Source organism: Nelumbo nucifera, chromosome 8 (assembly GCF_055504915.1).
Source record: "Nelumbo nucifera cultivar China Antique chromosome 8, China Antique-T2T, whole genome shotgun sequence".
NCBI classification, from domain to species: Eukaryota; Viridiplantae; Streptophyta; class Magnoliopsida; order Proteales; family Nelumbonaceae; genus Nelumbo; species Nelumbo nucifera.
In genome coordinates this window covers 39,532,876-39,553,717 of record NC_142656.1, presented here as the reverse complement: position 1 = coordinate 39,553,717, position 20,842 = coordinate 39,532,876, and the positions used below count along the sequence as shown (strand labels likewise).

The 20,842-nt window shown below is 42.8% G+C and overlaps 1 protein-coding gene across 1 annotated transcript in view; it reads left to right on the top strand.

Annotated features, from left to right (window-relative positions):
* The window catches only part of LOC104590246 (uncharacterized), a 59,880-nt gene extending 42,735 nt beyond the window's left edge, over positions 1-17,145 (top strand). The window contains exons 8-9 of the mRNA XM_010248823.3: positions 15,705-15,768; positions 16,190-17,145. Coding sequence (XP_010247125.1) covers positions 15,705-15,768; positions 16,190-16,893 — 768 coding nt within the window. The 3' untranslated portion in view covers positions 16,894-17,145. The remainder of the gene's footprint in view (positions 1-15,704; positions 15,769-16,189) is intronic.
* The last annotated feature ends 3,697 nt before the right edge of the window (positions 17,146-20,842 follow it).

The window sequence follows — 20,842 nt, the reverse complement described above, 5'->3', positions numbered from 1 at the left end:
GTTAATTACGCCCTAGTTCTTATTTTAGGTCAAACCAAAGTGGCTCCCATTGACTTTCATGAAGCCAGATATCGGTGGGCCTTAATCGGCTAGGGTTCCGCACGTAACCTCTTGATGAGGTGTGGGGCCCACCACTGAGGGAGGTCATCCAATGACCAAAAGGGACACCATGGCAATGATGTGCATTCAGCCATGTTGTGCGCAAGAGCCACTGTCGATTGAGCATGGGCCAAGCACTTATGGCCCATGTACGTAGCACATCACACATCCATACATCACATGCAGGGATAAATTGATCCAATCAATTAATCATCTGTAAGGCCCATTTGAAGCCCATTTTAAATCCATAATATTAACCATTAATATTATCTAGGTATATGGGCCGAATGGTTCAGCCCATATAACTTTAAATGTTTAGTGGGCTTTGAGCAGTTTTAACCTTTTAAAATTGGGCCTTTATAGGTTGGGCCGAATTAACCATTTAATTAAACATCAATCCTCAAGCCCATTAGTGGGAAAATTAGGGCTGACTTTCAGCCTTGATTAAACCCTAGATTCGGTCCAAACAGTTTGAACCAATCTTGGTTCGAATGGGTCTAGGGTTTGATCTTTAATTAAATCTTTAATTCAAGAAAATAATCTGAAATTAAATACTGATAAAAGAAAAACAAGAATCAGTCAATCAGGGCTGTTCGCACAATCCATCATGCAAAACAGAGGTTAGATCACAGTTTGCAGTTTCATAAACTGCAAATCGCAGATTGTAGCTCTCCCATCTGCGAAATCTCCTCTGCGAAATCTTCTTTTCTGCGCCGCGATCTTCGATCCAAAATAAAATAAATAGAAATCCTATTTCTATTAATGATTACATCAGATCGAATACCTAATACATTGAGTCTAGAAAATAAAAAAAATTATTTACAGACCAAATGAAATGAATAAATCAAGAAACTACAAATCTTGCAGGTTCCCTGCGCAAACCAAGAATTCGATCTCCTCTTGTATGAACAGCCCGTAAATCAAGAAAATCATAAAGAACAGTTCTAAATAATACTCAGATTTTTATAAAATTAATTTCAGATTATTCGCCCATTAATTTTGGGAACAAATTTCCCAAAACCCATATCTGCGCAAATCGGGTAGAACGCCTTCTGTCCATTTGCGTAGGTTCAGATCTGAAACAAACTGGTTCAACATTTGGAACCAAGCTTTGATACCACTGAAGGGATGAGAGATCCATTCCATGGACACCCAAAGATTGCGGAATAAGGGGGCGAATTTCAAAAATTTCTCACTTCAACTGGGAATCGCATTCCTTATTTAGAAAATCATATTTTTAAGGATCATTCTTGAACCATAAACTGAACCAGATCTGAACCAAAAGGAGTAGGAGAGGATTATACCTGATACGGAGAAACAGTATCTCCCAATGGAGGTGTTTACGCCAAAGGAAGGATCCAAAATCTGCTCCCACTGAAGATGGCGCAGTGCAGGATGGAGCAGAATCAACAATGTTCTTCTCCAAGAACTCTGTCCTTCGTAAGAAATAGCAAGATGGCACGTGAGCACAACTTCCTATCAATTCTTCCTCCAAGAACTGATGTCAAGATCAAATCTTGACTTCTTCCACTAGTGGAGATCGAACTGGCAAAATAGGGCGACAAGAACAGGGAGGCGGCAAGAAAGAATTCGCAGGGTGCAAAATTCTCTCTTCTTGTGATTTCAGCACTGAAGAAAATCTGATTGTGTGTCTCCTAAAGGCTGCCGCCCCCTCATTCTTTTGTTAACCTAAAAGATCAACTCCTAATCCAATTAGGAGCTGCTTGTCCAAATCATATTTGGATAAGACCCCTTTTAGGTGATAGGGATAAACCCTTATCTGCAGATTAGATTAGCTTTATCCTAATCTCATTAGGAGGTTTCTAGATCTGAATCACATTCAGATCTAGACTCTATGAGTGGGATAGGTTCAAGACCCTATCCTATCTGCTAATCCTTCTCAGAATTTGCCCCTTTATTAAATAATAAAATAGCCCAGTTCGAAATGGGCTTTAGGCCCATTAAGCTTATGTGCTCACTTAACCTTCCTAACTGCTGCCCAGTTGGGCTTCCTTGTATGGCGTGGGACCCAAGCATTGATCTACACATCAGCCACATGGGTTCGGCCCAGCCTTTGTTACAAGGGCTGGCCGAATACACTGTTATGGACAGTGCACCCCCTGAAACCCATCAAATGGGCTCTATGGGCCCAACACTTACCCTAAGTGGTCCCTGGGCCAAGCCATCTTGTAACACCTAGGGACTGTGGGCAGATGCAAGATTAGCCCATCAGGTATTATCCTCAATGGTCTTATACTTAACCTCTCAGCCCATAATGATCATACACTGCCTGACAAGAGAGGACCTCTCCCTCGGCTGCAAGGAACAGTGTTGCACTCTCTACTTATATGGATCCCGGGAATTAAAACCTTCTTGCAAACATTTTAGAAACCATAATATATATACTTTTATATTTCATATAAAATATACTTTGCAAAACAAATCTCAACGGTTGAAATCGGCTGCCGGCAGTCTTGGTTTCCATCAGTGAGAGTGCATCCCCAATCATTACCTTTGTCTGATAAAGGGGCTGATCCTGTCACCATGATCACCCATTCAGATGAATTCTCTGACTGTCCCAACATACCCAGGTTTTGACCCCCGCTAAGGATCTCAATGAATGGTACATCAAAGATAGCCCAATCCGACACCTAGTGCAGTATCATAATCGAGTCTAGGGGTCGGGTGTAACTTTCTAGTTTTGCCCATCAATCTCCAAGGTCGAGGACAATACTGGAAATCTGGTCCAGTTCAAAGATTCAATTAATCCTACACTGTATGTGCCTAGGGTCTCACCCTGGCAGCTGAGACAGGCCACCCCAACCGACTTGGTGGCACCACAGTGTCAGCCTTGTCAGGATAGGTCCCCAACCGACTTGGAGACTTCTTTACTTGTAGAGCTTCATAAAGGTATTCTTCCAAGCTTCCTACTCAAAATTGATTGAGGATATTGGGGCTTCCACTTGAAGAAATCTTCTTAGTCTAGATATAACATCCCCAGTGTAGGGAGATTCTCTCTTGCAATTTCTCATAAAGAAAATTTTTTAAAACCAATTTTAGTCCCTTTACACTAGGAGTTCTTTCAAAAGCACCAACACATTCTTCAAGGAGTTCTCCATCTAAATCTCCAAGCGTGATCATTATACTAGTTAGAAGTGGAGAAATATATACTAAGTAGTTAGCAGGGAAGTTTTGTCCATATACTCTAAATTTTGAAAGTAAGAGCAGTCTGGTCATTTACATTGTTTTTCCTAACTATATAATGGGTCAGTGAAGCGTACACAAAGAAATTCATTGTGTTTAGAAGATGTCCATTATAAAATTTGAGGGTGGATACTGTAGAGGTCATATTTGAAGGCATGAGGCTACATGAGTTGGGGTAAAGAGTTGGGATGGATGAGATAATAGTTTTCATTTGGAAATAATAAAAAAAATGGAATTATCACTTGTATAGAATGGATTTTTACCTTTTTTTTTTTCTTTTGTAAGATAGAGAGATGACTTACCAGTTGAGTCCATTCTTCTTGTTCTTCTGTCTCTGCTCTTCTTTCTCCATGTTTTCAGCCCTCCCCTTTCTTTTGGGTGCTATGGGTTTTTCTGGGAAGAGACCTTAGGTTAAAAATGACTGAATTCACCTAGGAATATAAACCTTCTCCAATTTGGCTATGACTAGTCAAACTAGATGAGAGTCCTAGTCAAATTAGAGATTCTCCTTTCCATGCAAATTTCCAACTTCCCATATTTCTCACCCTCTTAAATTTGGAAGTCTCTCTATCTTTGTATGGTTTGGGTCGCACAAAAATCCCAATGCAAACTAATTAAAAAAATCACTCTAATAAAAGTGTAACCTACCTTTAGGTTGAATTTACATTGTCCAACGCCCAAGTGGTGTTGGGCCTAGAATTTGGCTTGGTTAATGTCACACATCAACATTTGGTTCTCGGCCACCCTATGTTAGGAACCTGCCTAACTCAGGGCTCTTCGAGGGAGCCAACCTCCTGAATTCGTTGGAAGGAGAGAGAGAGAGAGAGAGAGAGAGTTTCCTGTCTTACTTCTCTTTGTGCTTCACTACTTATACTTTTTACAATCTTTGATTTCTTTCTGTTACAACTGTTGCAAGTGGACGATTAGTTGTGCTGACGTGGCCTCCTCTTGTAAAACTAATTAACTACTTTCTGTTGGTCTGTTCCAGTAGTCTTTACAATCCCCTCCTCCTTTAGAGCGACCTTGCCCTCAAGGTCTAATGTGGGAAAGTTTGATTGCAGATCTAAGTTGGATTCCCAGGTTGCATCCTCTTCTGGGAGTTTAGACCAAACAAATAATGCTTCTGGTATGACTCTTCCACCCCAGCGCACCCATCTGAAATCAATGATGCGGGCTGGCTCAGTCTGCACTTGTCCTTCATCTAAAAATGTGGGAAGGGTCGCACTTGTAATGACTCCTGGCTTCGGCCCTTTCTTCAGTAAGGAGATATGGAATACAGGGTGCAGTTTTGATGTTGCCGGAAGGTCCAGCTTGTAGGCCACTGACCCTATTTTCTCAAGGATATTAAATGGTCCAAAATAGCGCGGGCTGAGTTTGTTCCACTATTGGCTTGCAACTGAAATCTGTCTGAAAGGTTGTAATTTGATAAACACCCAATCACCGACTTCATATTGGACATTCTTGTGATGTTTATCATAGGTGTGCTTCATCCATTGCTGTGCCTATAGGAGATGATGTCTCAGCTCCTTTAACACCTCATCTCGTTGCATCAGCTGTTCTTCTAAGGCTGCTACTGTGGTGGTCCCTTTTTCATAAGGAAGTAGAGGGGGAGGGTCCCAACCATATAGAGCTCTGAAGGGTGTCATCCCAGCAGCGCTATGGAAAGTGGTGTTGTACCACCATTCAGCCCAGTGGATCCACTTCACCCATTGTCTTGGTCGATCCTCCGCGAAGCATCTCAGATATGTTTCGAGACTCTTGTTAACCGCCTCTGTCTATCCATCAGATTGGGGGTGGTAGCTAGCTGAGAGTTTAACCCCGTGCAGGCGAAAAAGCTCACCCCAGAAACGACTCAAAAAAATAGGGTCCCTGTCTGATACAATTGAGCTGGGGAGCCCGTGTAGGCGCACAATTTCCCGGAGGAACAATTCAACAATTGTGACTGCTGTAAATGGGTGTGATAGAGGTAGGAAATGACTGTATTTTGTCAATCTATCCACTACCACAAGGATAACTGTTTTGCCGGCAGAAACAGGCAATCCTGTGATGAAATCCATTGATATATCATCCCAGACTTGGGTTGGTATTGGGAGTGGTTGCAAGAGGCCTGCTGGTGTTGTAGTGGCTGACTTATTTTGTTGGCATACTGCACCCCTGACTATGAAGTTCTGGATAGATGTACGCATGCCTTTCGAATGGAATTGTGTGGCAATGCGTTTTTGTGTTCGTAGGATGCCGGAGTGGCCACCTGTGGGTGAGGCATGGAATATGATAGATCTTCTTTTTAAGGCAAGAAAATAGCCTGTATTTTTTTTTGATTTCAACTCATACCTGGTTCTGTACAACCCCAGGTTTAAATACAAAAGCCATTCAACAATTTTTCCTAAACTCAAGGCCTCAACGTCTAGTGCTTCCTTAAGTTTAGCATCTCCCTATCCTATACTTTAGCAACATTCCTAGCCTATTCAACAGCAACTAACGCAACTATTGTGAGATATTTCCTCACTTATTTGACTACTTCTTATGCACCAACAGCTAACAAATATGCATATGCCACACGTCCTGCAAGTCATGCAACGTAATCTCGATATTGTGGGTTCTTGACATGGGTCCTTGCTGACCTTCTCAACGTATCATTACCCTCCCCTTGAAGTGGAACCTTGTCCTCAAGGTTTAGATTAATGAATTGGTTCTTCAACTGCTGAGTATTTTCCCATGTCGCATCTTCCCTTGAAAGATTATTCCATTGCACCAAGCTTTCCTCTACCAAGCCAGACCCTTTTTGAACCCAGCGTGTATCCAGGATAGCCTCAAGTACCACCACATCACCATCATCATTCATTGGTGGCAATTCAGAACCAACAGAGTTGTCATCTCCCACATATTTCTTGAGCATTGAGACGTGGAAAACAAGATGGATACGAGCATCCTCCGACAACTTAAGCTTGTATGCAACTCTACCAATCTTCTCTTCCACTCGATACGACCCGAAATACTTGCTGACTAGCTTTTGATGGGCTCTTTTATAAGCAGTGTGTTGACGATATGGCTGAAGCTGAAGCAATACCAAATCACCCTCTTGATAATCGACTTCCCTTCTCTTTGAATCCACCATTTGCTTCATTCGATTAACAGCAACATGCAAGTGAGACTTTAGTTGCTTGAGGATGTTGTCTCTTGTCTCCAAAGCCTTGTCTACCTCATTAACAGGTGATGTGCCAATTGAGTAATACAAAATTGCCGGTGGAGTCCTCCCATAGAGTGCTTGGAAGGGAGTCATTCCAATTGAGCTATGGTAAGTAGTATTGTACCAGAATCCGGCCCAAGGCAGGTAAGTGCTCCATCTTTTCTGCTGCTGGGATACAAAGCAATGCAAATACTGCTCCAAACATCGGTTGACCACTTTGGATTGTCCATCCGTTTGGGGATGGTAAGACGTACTCATGTGTAGCTTGGTCCCTGACAACTTGAAGAATTCATGCCAAAAATGGCTAACAAAGATGGGATCTCTATCACTGATAATAGATTTTGGCATCCCGTGAAGTTTAACCACTCCTATAAATCTGTCAGCAACCGTTTTAGTCGTATATGGGTGGGATAGAGGCAAGAAAGAGCAAACTTACTCAAGCGATCTACAACGACCATGATTGTGCTTTTCCCTTGTGAAAGTGGAAGCCCTTCCACGAAGTCCATGGTTATGTCGTCCCACACTTGACAAGGAACGGGCAATGGTTGCATGAGTCTGGCTGGGGAGAGGGTTTCCGACTTATTTTTCTGGCACACTGCACAAGCGGTGACATACTTTTGAATCGATTGGTGCATGGATGGCCAATAGAATTGCTGCGCCAAGCATTTGTACGTTCGCAGTACTCCAGAGTGACCTCCATAGGGGGTGTCGTGGAATTCATGGAGAAGTTTTGGTATGATTGGAGAGTCCGATGGAATAACTACCCTGTTCTTATAACAAATCAGCTCGTTGCGCCACATGTATGGAGCTCCAGGTTTGTTTGTAGCTTGCCGGCTGATCTGCACCATATAAGGGTGTTGTTGTGTCTCTCTTTTAATCTCGTCCCATAGAGAGGCATAAGAAGTATATAAAGTGTGTAAGCTAGGACTCTCTAACCTTCTTGACAAAGCATCTGCGGCTGAATTTTCTTTCCCCGACATGTATGAGATCTCGTAGTCATATCCTAGCAACTTGGACACCCATTTTTGTTTTTCCGGCGTGGTGATGCGCTGCTCAATCAAATACTTAAGGCTTCGTTGGTCTGTTTGGATATAGAATTTGCGTCCCAGAAGATATGGCTGCCATGTTTTGATTGCTTGTACGATGGCTAGCATTTCCTTAGAGTAAGTGGACCAAGCTTGCTTTGCAACTCCTAAGGCTCGACTCATATAGGCTATGGGCTTCCCTTGTTGGCTTAGGACTGCTCCAATGCCTTCCCCTGACGCATCCGTCTCTATGACAAATGGTTCATCGAAATTAGGCATGGCCAAGGTTGGGGTCGACGACATGGCTTGTTTTAAAGCTTCAAATGCATCTTTGGCTTCCTTGCCCCATGTGAACTGGCCTTTCTTAAGTAGATTAATGAGAGGCCGGGCTATAATTCTGTAGTTTTGCACAAACTTTCGGTAGTAACCAGTAAGGCCTAAGAAACCATGCAATTCAGACACAGTAGTAGGTTCAGGCCATTCAATCATAGCTCTCACCTTTCCAGGGTCCACTTTCACCCCTTGTACAGAGACAATGTGACCCAAATATTTGATCTTCTGTTATCCAAAGGCACACTTGCGAAGTTTAGTAAAGAATTGATGGTGTCTCAATACTTCGAAAACCTTTCGAACATGCTCAAGATGTGTTACCCAATCCGAACTATAAATGAGAATGTCATAAAAGAAAACTAGCACAAATTTTCTTAAGAATGGCCGAAAAATTGAATTCATAAGAGATTGAAAAGTTGAGGGGGCATTACATAGTTCGAAGGGCATGACCAAATATTCATAATGGCCATTGTGTGTGCGGAAAGCCGTCTTGTGAGTGTTAGCAGGGTGGACTCGCACCTGGTGATAACCGGATACCAGATCAAGCTTAGTAAAATAAGTTGCTCCATATAGCTCGTCTAGCATGTCTTCCACAGTTGGGATTGGGAATCTGTCCTTGATAGTGACGGCATTAAGGGCCCTGTAATCTGTGCAAAATCGCCACGTCCCATCTTTTTTCTTTACCAACAAGACGGGCGAAGAAAAGGGGCTGGTGCTATTCTTGATTATTCCCATGTTGAGCATGTCTTGTACTTGTTTCTCTATCTCGGCCTTTTGAAAATGAGCATACCGATTGGGCCGTACATTAAACGGCTCGGTCCCTTGAGGTTGATTCGGTGGTCAATTTCTCGTGAAGGAGGTAGCTACTTTGGTTCCTGGCACAAATCTTCAAATTCTTGCAATAGTGGTCGCATCTCTATAGGAATTCTCTCATCTGCAGTCATCTGCAAACAAACAACAAGTAAAGAATTCCCTTGCTTCACTTCTTTTGATATGGTTCTGAGTTCGGCAGGTTGGATCGGCTTATGATCAATTCCTTCTAGGCGATGGTGACGTCCTTCCCACGTGAAATCCATTGTCATTCTTTTCCAGTCACACATAACTGTGCCTAATTGTTCGAGCCAATGGACCCCTAGCACCATATCCAATCCGATTAGTGGTAAGGAATAAAGAGTTAAGGTGAATGGGATACCTTGTAGCCACAATCTAACATTCTCGAACCTCCCCTGACATTTGAGGGGTGCACCATTGGCCACCTTCACATTAAAAGGTTCGGTTGGGATTGCTGGAAGTTGCAATAGCTCCGCAACTCTGTCATTAATAAAATTGTGTCGACCCACTATCAATGAGCACAACTAGCTCGTGGGATCCGACTCTAGCCATAATTCTCATGGTGCGAGCAGTGGACCATTACACTTGTGTCCAGGAACGAATTTCTCATCACAGTTGAAGCAGAGTCCTTGTGCACATCGTCTTTGCATCTCTTCCCATGATATCCGCTTCATTGATGAGGCTGGCTTAGGGTTGGTAGAAGTCGAACTCACCACAGCGGCAGCAGGAAACCTAGTCACCTTCTTTTGCCGGCTTAATTGATCATCCTTCATCCTGGCTAGGCTAATGGCTTCTTTAAGGGTCTTTGGCTTAAACATTCTAATCCCATCAGCAATTTCCATCTTGAGGCTGCCCATAAACATACCTACAAGTGCCTTTTGAGTCCAACCACGAACCCTGTTTCCCAATCTTTCAAATTCTCGTTGGTAATCCCGCAAAGAACCTGTCTGTCGAATCTTGGATAAAGATTCATCGAAATCTTCTCAATCTGTTGGTCCAAATCGCGACCACAACTCCTCTACAAAGACGTCCCACGTAACTTCTTTTCCTTCCTCTTGGTAAGCTCGATACAACCACTGCCACCATTGATCTGCTTCCTTTTCAAGATGGAAGGAGGCCAATGGCACTTTCTGTAGTTCTGTAGTGCCTTGAAACCTGAAAAATTGCTCCGCCTTATTGAGCCATTCAGTGGGATCTTCTCTCACAAACTTGGGAAATTCCAGCCTTGCGAGTTTTGAAGAAAACATGGGCCGGTCTCCTCCTACGTGCTCACGACCTCGATCACTTGATGAATATCCACTTCGCTCAGAAACTTGGTTGGACTTGGGTTCCGGTTGTATCACGACAGCTTCAGTGAGATTGCTGATCGCAGCCTCTAGTCGCTGCAGCTTCTCACCAAATCCCAGCTCCAAACGGGTGAAACTTTCCTGCAAACTTCCAACACTTGACTCCAGACTCTCTATTCGCTCCTTATGGGTTCCCATCGTAAACCTGGCTCTGATACCAAGCTGATAGATCTTCTTTTTTAAGGCAAGAAAATAACCTGTAATTTTATTTGATTTCAACTCATACCTGGTTCTGTACAACCCCAGGTTTAAATACAAAAGCCATTCAACAATTTTTCCTAAACTCAAGGCCTCAACGTCTAGTGCTTCCTTAAGTTCAGCAACTCCCTATCCTATACTTCAGCAACATTCCTAGCCTATTCAACAACAACTAACGCAACTATTATGAGATATTTCCTCACTTATTTGACTTCTTCTTATGCACCAACAACTAACAAATATGCATATGCCACACGTCCTGCAAGTCATGCAACGTAATCTCGATATCGTGGGTTCTTGACATGGGTCCTTGCTGACCTTCTCAACGTATCAGAATAATTCCAGGAGCTTCTTGAGGTGAGCAGAATCTACCAGAATTTCCAGGCGTCCTTTGAAGAAGAGTAGATCATTCTTAATGGTGTACTCGGGGTGCAGTGAGGGATTTGCCAATACTTGGGCCTTCAACTGCCGTAACTCCCTATGGGATTGGGCTTCTTTTCGAAGTAGATCCAGGAGTGGAGAAGTTGGGAAAGATACTAGTAACTGAAATGATTGTGGGTGCCGTGAGAGGGCGTCAGCCGCCTGGTTATCAGCCCCTGCTTTGTACTCAATTATGTAGTCGTACCCCAGTAGCTTGGATATCCATCGTTGTTGTTCCGGGGATAGGACTGATTGATCCAATAAGAACTTCAAACTTTGATGGTTTGTCCGAATTATGAACCGTCTACCGAGCAAGTAGGATCGCCAACGTTGGATTGCTAAGACCACTGCTATTAATTCTCGTTCATAAACTGATTTGGCCCACTTTTGTGATGTTAAGGCCTTGCTGAAAAAGGCTAGTGGTCGCCCCTCTTGCATGAGAACAGCCCCAACACCTTGACTGGAGGCATCACACTTAATGATGAAGTCTTTTGTGAAATCGGGCAATGCTAATGTTGGAGGGCTTCTTTTCGAAGTAGATCCAGGAGTGGAGAAGTTGGGAAAGATACTAGTAACTGAAATGATTGTGGGTGCCGTGAGAGGGCGTCAGCCGCCTGGTTAGCAGCCCCTGCTTTGTACTCAATTATGTAGTCGTACCCCAGTAGCTTGGATATCCATCGTTGTTGTTCCAGGGATAGGACTGATTGATCCAATAAGAACTTCAAACTTTGATGGTTTGTCCGAATTATGAACCGTCTACTGAGCAAGTAGGATCGCCAACGTTGGATTGCTAAGACCACTGCTATTAATTCTCGTTCATAAACTGATTTGGCCCACTTTTGTGATGTTAAGGCCTTGCTGAAAAAGGCTAGTGGTCGCCCCTCTTGCATGAGAACAGCCCCAACACCTTGACTGGAGGCATCACACTTAATGATGAAGTCTTTTGTGAAATCGGGCAATGCTAATGTTGGAGGGCTTGCAATTGCCTGTCTCAACTGCTCAAAAGCTTGTTGGGCCTGGGTTGACCAGTGAAAAGCATCTTGTTTCAGCAATTGGGTCAACGGGGTAGCTATTAGGCCGTAGTTTTTGATGAAGCGGCGGTAGTACCCAGTCAGACCCAAGAAGGCCCTCAACTCTTTCACACTCTTGGGTTGTAGCCAGCCCATTATATTGGAGATTTTATCTGGGTCGGTCGCTACAGTTTCGTTCTCTACAACATGTCCCAAGTAGTGAACTTGGTTTTGTCCAAAGGAGCACTTGGACTCTTTAGCGAATAACTAGTGGGCCTCAAGTGTTGCAAGGGTGCCCTGTAGTTGATTCAGATGTTCCTCCCAATTGTGGCTATAGACCAATATGTCATCAAAGAAAACAAGGATGAACTTACGTAAATATGGCCGGAATATGTCGTTCATTAATGCTTGAAATGTGGCTGGAGCATTGGTCAACCCAAATGGCATGACCAGGAACTCATAGTGGCCATCATGCGTTCTGAAAGCCGTTTTGTGAACATCCTCCCTATGTGCCCTTATTTGATGATACCCAACTTGTAAAACTAATTTTGAGAATATGGTGGCTTGACTGAGTTCATCAAGCAGCTCGTCAATGACCAGTATTGGAAATCAGTCTTTAATGGTGATATTGTTAAGGGCTCTGTAATCAATACAAAATCGCCACGTCCCATCCTTTTTGTTGACTAATAATACCGGTGAAGAAAATGGGTTGTGACTAGGCTGTATTATCCCTTGCTTAAGCATATCTTGAACTTGCTTCTCGATTTCAAATTTTTTAAAGTAAGGGTATTGGTAAGGTCTTACATTGGTTGGGGCAGCTCTCGGCATGAAGATGATGCAGTGGTCATGCTCCCGGCGTGGTGGAAGTTCTTGGGGTTCTTTGAACACGCTGCCATATTGCTGAAGGAGTTGTAGGCGGTTTTGGAAGTCTCTAGGCCCATTTGGGCTGCTGTTAGCTAAAGATGGGCTGATCCAATTTGAGTCCATGTGCATGAATATGGGCTAATCCGGATCTCCTATTTGCTTTGTTAATGTTGCAAGACTGATGGGCCTTGGACCCTAGCATGTTTGCTTTGTTAAGTGAGGTCGGCTTCCTCTTCAACATCTATTTGGAGGAGAAATGCTTGTTGTTTCTTGCACCGATGGCTCGGTCCGAATTTCTCTTCGCAGTTGTAACTTGCATCTCTGCCCAGGTCAGCCGTTTGAAAGGAACCAATGGGCCTAGCCCAATATTCCTTCCTCCTTGTCTGGTGCTGTTGTCCTGGTTCCTGGACCCCATGGCCGTTGCACCTTTCTTGCTCGAGCGAACTTATCCTCATACAATCTTGCTAGTGCTGCTGCATTTATGACCGAAGTGGGCTGCATCGCCTTCACTTCCAGTCGCAGTTCTTCTTTCAGGCCACCGACGAAGCTTCCCACCAGCGCCTTCTCCGTCCACCCTTGGACTCTCACGGCAAGATTTTCGAACTCCATATGGTAATCTTTAATTGATCCCACCTGCCGTAGCTTTGCCAAACTCTCATCATGATCTTTGAACCCAGATGATCCAAAACGGATAGTCATGGCATCAGTGAAGTCTGCCCAAGTTTGACGAGGGTGCCCCCATCGGTACCATTGCAACCAGAGGATAGCTTCCCCTTTAAGATGCGCAAAAGCCAGAGCTACCCTGTCTTGCCCAGGTGTCTCATGGTAATCGAAGTACCGTTCGGATCTAAGAATCCAGGGAGTTGGGTTGCCGCCTGAGAAGATGGGGAAATCGATTTTGGCTGCTCTCGTTGCCGCCGGCCCTGTTCTGCGGTTGTTTTCATTGCTGTGCTCTTCTTGGCTTCCTCTGTCGTTGTTCATTGCCCCCTGCTCCAGCCGATTGAGGAGAGCAGCTTCATTTCTTTGAGATCTGAAGACATTCGATGGATCTCTACCTCCATCTGATCCACTCAGGTGTCTACTGACGTGTTTCTTGTGTTGGTCATGCTGGCTCTGATACCAACTTGTTAGGAACGTGCCTAACTCAGGGCTCTTCGAGGGAGCCAACCTCCTGTTGGAGGGAGAGAGAGAGAGAGAGATGCCGAAAGGATTCCTGTCTTATTTCTCTTTGTGCTTCACTACTTATACTGTTTACAATCTTTGATTTCTTTCTGTTACAGCTGTTGCAAGTGGACGATTAGTTGTGCTGATGTGGCCTCCTCTTGTAAAACTGATTAACTGCTTTCTGTTGGTCTGTTCCAGTAGTCTTTACACCCTATGAGCCCAACTATTAATTTGGACTAAGTGTCCATTAGGCTTTTGAGCCTAATCAGGTACTTGCAAACAATCTCTCAACCAGTAACATCAAGAAATTACCGACCCTATTACAAAGTGCAGTGCCACAATTTGCTCAAAATGTATCTTGGAATAAAAATCATTTTCCAACCCTTTGTCAAAATAAATTATTTATTAATATAATTACGTCTTTAAAAAATCGATTTCAAGAACATTTGAAATCCACTGCTGGCATTTTTAGGCTCCACCAAAGAGAGTGTAAACTGGGATATCCTCTTTGTTTGACAAAGTGGTTGGTCCTATCACGGTGATCTCACTCAAGTACCTTCCCAATCTGCTCCAACATACCCAGATTTTTTACTCCAAAAGAACCACTCAAGTTGGCATATCAAAAGCGAACTAGTCTGACACTTGAGTAGAGTCTCATTATTAAGTTAGGAGATTAAATGCAACTTTCCAGATTTATCTACCATTCACCAAGGTCCAGGCTTAAACTGGAAATGGTTCTTTCTGGTGTTTCTTAAAAACCCACTCCTTGTACCTTAGGTCCAACCCAAGCAGTTGAGACAGACAATGTACAGCTTAGGGGTATTCACAGAAACATACGAAAATGCACATGAAATAATAAATGAACTGAATTTATTCATTAATAAATGTCAGTGTGCATCAAACTGTTGGAGCCGAGGGCATACATTATCTAACACTATCAAAATTTAGCTTGACAAATCCCTCCATTGGATTCTCCCACCTCCAAATTGTCTTATTCTATGTTGTCAAATGAACCTCCTTGAAAGTTCCCAAAGATTTGCTCCAAAACACTTTTCAAATTTTCACACATTCAGAAACTACCTTGCATTTTCTCTTTTGTTCCTTGAAAATTCTTGCTTTTCTTTTTTCTGTACAGTCCATGCTGTGGCAGCTCTCACACCTCCACATTTCTCTTCCCCTTCTCTTTCTGTCTCGTTGTTCTACGAGAGAATAGTTCTATCACACTAGCCTGTTGAACCTATCTGCATCCAAAACAAAGAAAGAAACCTTTCCCAAATACCAACAACAAATGAACAAGATTAGTAAGTGCTAGTCAGTTTCATCACAAGTAATGCAAAGAAGACACCAATTAGGAAAAATACACCAAAAAGGTCTGCTCCTGTGTAAAACATCCATTGTGCTAATGCATCCATGCCTTTTTGTCAGGAGAAAACTGAGCAGGGGGAGAAAGGAGAGGTAAAAACTTAAAGAAAGAGGCAAAAGAAAGAAATACAAGGATTAGGCAACCAAACCTGACTGTCCTGTTTTCAAGAATCAAGAAATACCTTTTCCAAGACAGCCAACAAGTTCAAGACGTTAGGCAGCTCAAAGTCACAAATTTCCCTTCTGAAACGTCTTTTAGTGATTAAGTAATTAAGAAGGTTGCGTGCTTCTTAGTGGTTGAATGTAAAGTTGGGTTAATTATTGCACCCTCAAGTATTTTATTATTTAATTATTTTATCCAGTAAAAGGCAAAGGAATAGGTCATTCAGTTCTTATTATTTTATCCCTTGGATTGCATTCCAAGGGAACATGGTTTGAGTTTCATGTTTACATTATTAGGCATGCTCAAGTGTACTGCTTGTTTTTTTTTTTCTTTTCTAAGTAATGAAATTTAAAAAGGGGGAAGAGGTAAACTCTAGCAAAACAGATTATGAGGCTTTTCGGTGAATAATTCATGATTTCATCAATTTAATTTTTGACTACTTTACTCTTTTCCTTTTTAAGTTCATGAAGACATTAATTTGAGCTCTTATATGTTAAACAGGAGCTTGACCCACCTCCATGGCTACACAGAATGCGTGAAATAGGATACCCGCCAGGATATCTAGGTAATTGGATCTAATTGACTTCAAGTTTACAAGTTAATCCAATGTTACATATTCAATACATATTCTGTTGCAACGACTACTGATGCATCGATTTTTTTTTTAATCTTTCAAGGAAGTTTGTTCTACATGTAAGGAATTCATATTCTGCCTCATTTAAGTTTAATTTTCCCCCTCCATTTAAATGGTGGGCTTCATCTTCTAATTTCTGCTGCCTTTTTAATGTGTTCATATCTCCATCTCTACCTTCATCCCCTGCTCTCTCACCGTAGATGGTTGCTTTTAGCTTAAGATTATTTCACTACTTAACAATTTGCTTGTTTGTCCTTTGCCTTGAGAATTTTTTATTTTTTGGTGGAGTGTGTTGAGAAACTTACACAATATTTAGTAATGCTTTTATATCATTGCTATTCTACATTCTTAGATCCAGATGAGGAGGATATGCCTTCAGGGATTATAATATACACTGATGAGGAAAGCAAGAAAGAACAAGAGGATGGAGAAATCCTTGAAACAGAAAACATGGAGCTGAATGTACCAATCCCTGGGAAAAAGATGACGGTAGAGTTTCCAGGAATAAATGCACCAATCCCTGAGGATGCCGATCAAAGTCGTTGGATGTCTTCACGGGAGACTAGTTTTGATTCATCTGGGAGCCGACTCCATCACAGGTTAAACCGCTCCTCAGAAGTCAACGATGAGGGGTACTACCATGATCGAAGATGGTCCAGGGACTACAGAGATGATGCCCCCCCTGGATCTGATCCTGCAGACAGCCCATCCATGTCTGGTTACACACGGAGGTATAGTGGTTACGATCCCCTTTACACAACTGAATCTCACAGTCCAAGAAGTAATATTCCAGTACCAAGGAGTCCGAGTCTTGGTAGGCCTCTATCTGATAGGGGGAGGAGGAGCCCTTTGGTCCATGATGGTTCCCCTGGTCAGAGTCCCTATAGTTCTGTATCTTACCCTTCTCCTAATGCACGGCAGTCGCCACAGAATTACAGTTATTCCAGCTTCGAAAATTGGGCCTATGAGAGCCAACACAGCTCAGGTTCTTTCTCATCATCATATAGGAAGGACAGGCATGAACGTCATCATCATCATCATCATGGTAGGAGGTAAATGGGCGTAAAAATGTTATTTCTGCTTGAACTCCAAGATTAATTGCATGTGTAACATGTGTGATATTTCCCAGCTTTTATAATTGTTGTTGACCAGCTTTTACAAAAAACCAGTTCCCCTCCGTGATATCTAAATTCATGCAGAAATCTGCTTTCTCAAGGAATTTTTGTTTGTTTTTAGTTGGGGAGAAGGAACCTATGTTGTATTTGACTTTCGTATTTTTGCAATTTACAAAAGAAAACATGCCTGTAATTGTTGTTGACCAGATTTTATAATTGTTGTGACGAAAACCTCTGGCCGACCACGTTCAACAGCGTGGGCCATTTGGCAATGCATCGGCATATAGTTTCCGAGAACGCATGGAGTTTCCCATGTACTGTACCTTTCTTTCTATATGCCTGATACGCCGGTAGGGGCATATAGGGCGAATCAATACCTTTTTTTTTTTTTTTACATTTTTTTTGCAAAACTGGTTTAGGAGGGCCGGTTTAGAGTTCCACCCCCTAAACCAGTCAGACCCCTGATACACCCACTGTAGGGGCGTATCGGAGAGCTCGGAACAATACGTATCGTCCGATACGGGCCAATACGTGTCGGTATTTTAAACTTTGGTATCTTTAAGATAAAACTATTTATAATTCATGGACAGTTTCTGAATAGTTAAGTGGGTAGTTTTTTGACAGTTATAAGTGGGTAGTTTCTAATACGAGTAAAGAACATATATGCCATTTTTATGGCCATTGTATGTTTAGACAATGGGGATAAAAAACATTTAAAGAAAATTCCAGAAATGGCATTTGTAGTATAGATATAATCTCTCTAATAATTCTTTGTTTTGAGAGAAGCCATATGTGGCAGAATTCATTAAAAATATGCTCAGAATTCAAGACATTACAATCAGCATCAGCCAGAAAAGTCCAAGAAATTGACAAAACAAATGGAGAAATAAGTCCAGATTATCAACCAATCTGCTGAAAAAAAGATACCAATCCTGAGCACCGGGAGAGAGCTTATGAGACTATAAGACACCAAAACTAAGGGTCAAGCCTCCAACAGAGATAAACTCGACAAGAAACTCCAGAACAATGTGTCCCAACAACTAAACCAACATGGGGTTTGGAGAGAATTGATTGTTAAACTCAAACCCATCTATTGGCAATCAACATTCAACTTCAGATCTAGTGGAAGGGGGAAAGGAGATTGTAACAAACTGTTCTTCCAAAACTGGATGAAATCCACAACTTAAAAAGACAGGTGGCCTACCGTTCCAGATCAGGATACATGTATTACAAGCTTAAAAAAACTCGTAGAAAAGCCATAACATCCACATTCTAAATAGTTGGCGGAATCCCAAAAGTTGTCCACACGGTCATATCTCTTGCAACGACCATTAATGCATGAAATCCATGTCCGAGATGGAAGGAATAGTGGTGTAACTCGCGCCTACACACATGGATCTATATATTGATTGATCACAAAATTAAAATGCCAAAAACGTCGGAAACAACATACTTGCCGGAAACCGTGAGACCATGGCCACCGGAAACTGGATATCCAGACTATACAATACGGAAAAATACATCTGTAGTTCCATCTTCACAGATGCTGACAAACCTCCAAATCTAAATCCCTTCCAGCGGACCCAAAACATCCAAAAGAACGGGACAAAAACCAACATTGATCCCATCCATTTCAAATGCCGGCAAGAATTCGGTGCCATGAACTAGGAAATTGCCAACACCAGAAACCACCCCCAAGATACTATAAATCACCGCACCATCCGGAACAGCGCCAAAAAACATCTCCAATTAATCCATGGTGACCCCTATCCAAATGGTGAGCATCCGTCGAACTCCTCTGACTACACCCACAACCTTTGACATTATGCTGAGATAAACTTCTATTACCTCACCCACAAAGCCAACACCTCCCACTGGAAATACCTTTTGGACGAGAGGTTTGAAAGCTAATCGCATTGATGCCCAAACTGAGAGGAAGCCTCAAAATGTAGAACCGCATCCATGCTCAACCCCTACCATTTCAATCTTTCTCTAACAAACCCTATTAACAAGAATAGGAAAAAAAAAAAAAAAACTCACTGATGAAGGGTGATTTGGCATGACCTAGTAAGAAGAGGTCACGTGGACGCGATCTACTCGAAGGATGACAACTCAGTGAAAAGAACCCAGTCAACAAAAGTTAGAGCTCGGGTATTCGGTTACCTTGGCCCAAAATCACGTCGGCATAGAGTCATCTCGGCATAAAGGCACCTTGACACCCAATTTAGTTCGGGGCCAAAGAACCGAAGTGACAGTTCGGGGCCAAAGAACCGAAGTGCCACGAAATCGACTCCGGAAGCTTCCCCAACGGACTCCGAATTTCTCGGGATCATGACATCTAATAACAGGGCTCATCCTCACTCCGCCCGAATCAGAGAAAAGTGATAAACCTTATCAACTGGCGCATTGCTCTCATTTGAAAACGGAACAGATCTTATCTATGCAGCCCGGAGATCCCAAAGCATTTTCGTAAGATTCACGACTACTACACTAAATAAGGGCATCGAACCTCAAGGCGAAGGTACGCGCGATTATTTGCTCACTAGCACTCTAGCACTCAAGTATAAAACTCGCATCCATAATACAATACTGATTTAAGCATCGGAGCGACCACGCCGGGTTTGCCACATCGGGTTCTCTAATCCTTTATCTTGTAGCTTGTTCCAGCTCGCCACGCGACTAGGGTCCAGGTCATCTTCTAGCTAGGAGTATCTACATTGCACACGATCAATTGGTGCCATCTGTGGGAACCGATCAATAAGTCATTCCAATCTCAGTTGCAGTTCTAGCTTTCAATCTATCTCAATGGATTCTTCAGCATCACCGGGAAAAGCATCGAGATGAACGTCACTTGGGGGAAAGATCAGCAATCGACCTTCCCCCAAGGCCCCACAGTATGCATCGGCCAGTTTACTATTCCCCTTACGGCTCTAGGGGTTTCGTCACTATCCATACCACAGGGCACCACACAAGTGAGCGTCTCGCTTCCCCCAGTGGGTGTGACTTTCTCTGAGCCATCCATGGTCCCCACTAGAATCGAGTGAAGGGATGAGAGATCCATCTTATGGACGCCCAAAAGATTGCGGAATAAGGGGCGAATTTCAAAAATTTTTCTCTCCCTTCAACTGGGAATCGTATTCCCCATTTAGAAAATCATATTTTCAAGGATCAATTCTGAACCATAAACTGAACCAGATTTGAACCAAAAAGGAGTGGGAAGGATTATACCTGATACGGAGAAATAATATCTCCCAACGAAGGTGTTCACGTCCAAGGAAGGATCCAAAGACTGCTCCCACTGAAGATGGCGCAGTGCAGGTGGAGCAGAATCAGCAGTGTTCTTCTCCAAGAACTCTGTCCTTCGCAAGAATCAGCAAGATGGTACGTGAGCACAGCTTCCTTTCAATCCTTTTCAAAGGACTGATGTCAAGATCCAATCTTGACTTCTCCCACAAGTGGAGATCGAACTGGCAAACAGGGCGGCAAGAACAGGGAGGCGGCAAGAGAGTATTTGCAGGGAGCAGAATTCTCTCTTCTTGATTTCAGCACTAAAGAAAACCTAATGATCTGTGTGTTTTTAGGCTGCCGCCCCCTTCTTCTTTTATAATCTTAAAGGGATCAGCTCCTAATCAGATTAGGAGTTGCTAATCCAAATCATATTTGGGTTAGAAGTCCCTTTAAGTGATAAGGGATAATCCTTATCTTATCTGGAGATCAGATCAGCCATTTCCTAATCTGATTAGGAGGTTTCTAGATCTAAATCTTATTTAGATCTTGGACTCTCTAAGTGGATAGGGTCTAAGCCCAATCCTATTAGCTGATCCACTTCAGATTTCGCCCCTTTATTAACTAAATAAACAGCCCAGTTCGAAATGGGCTTTAGGCCCATT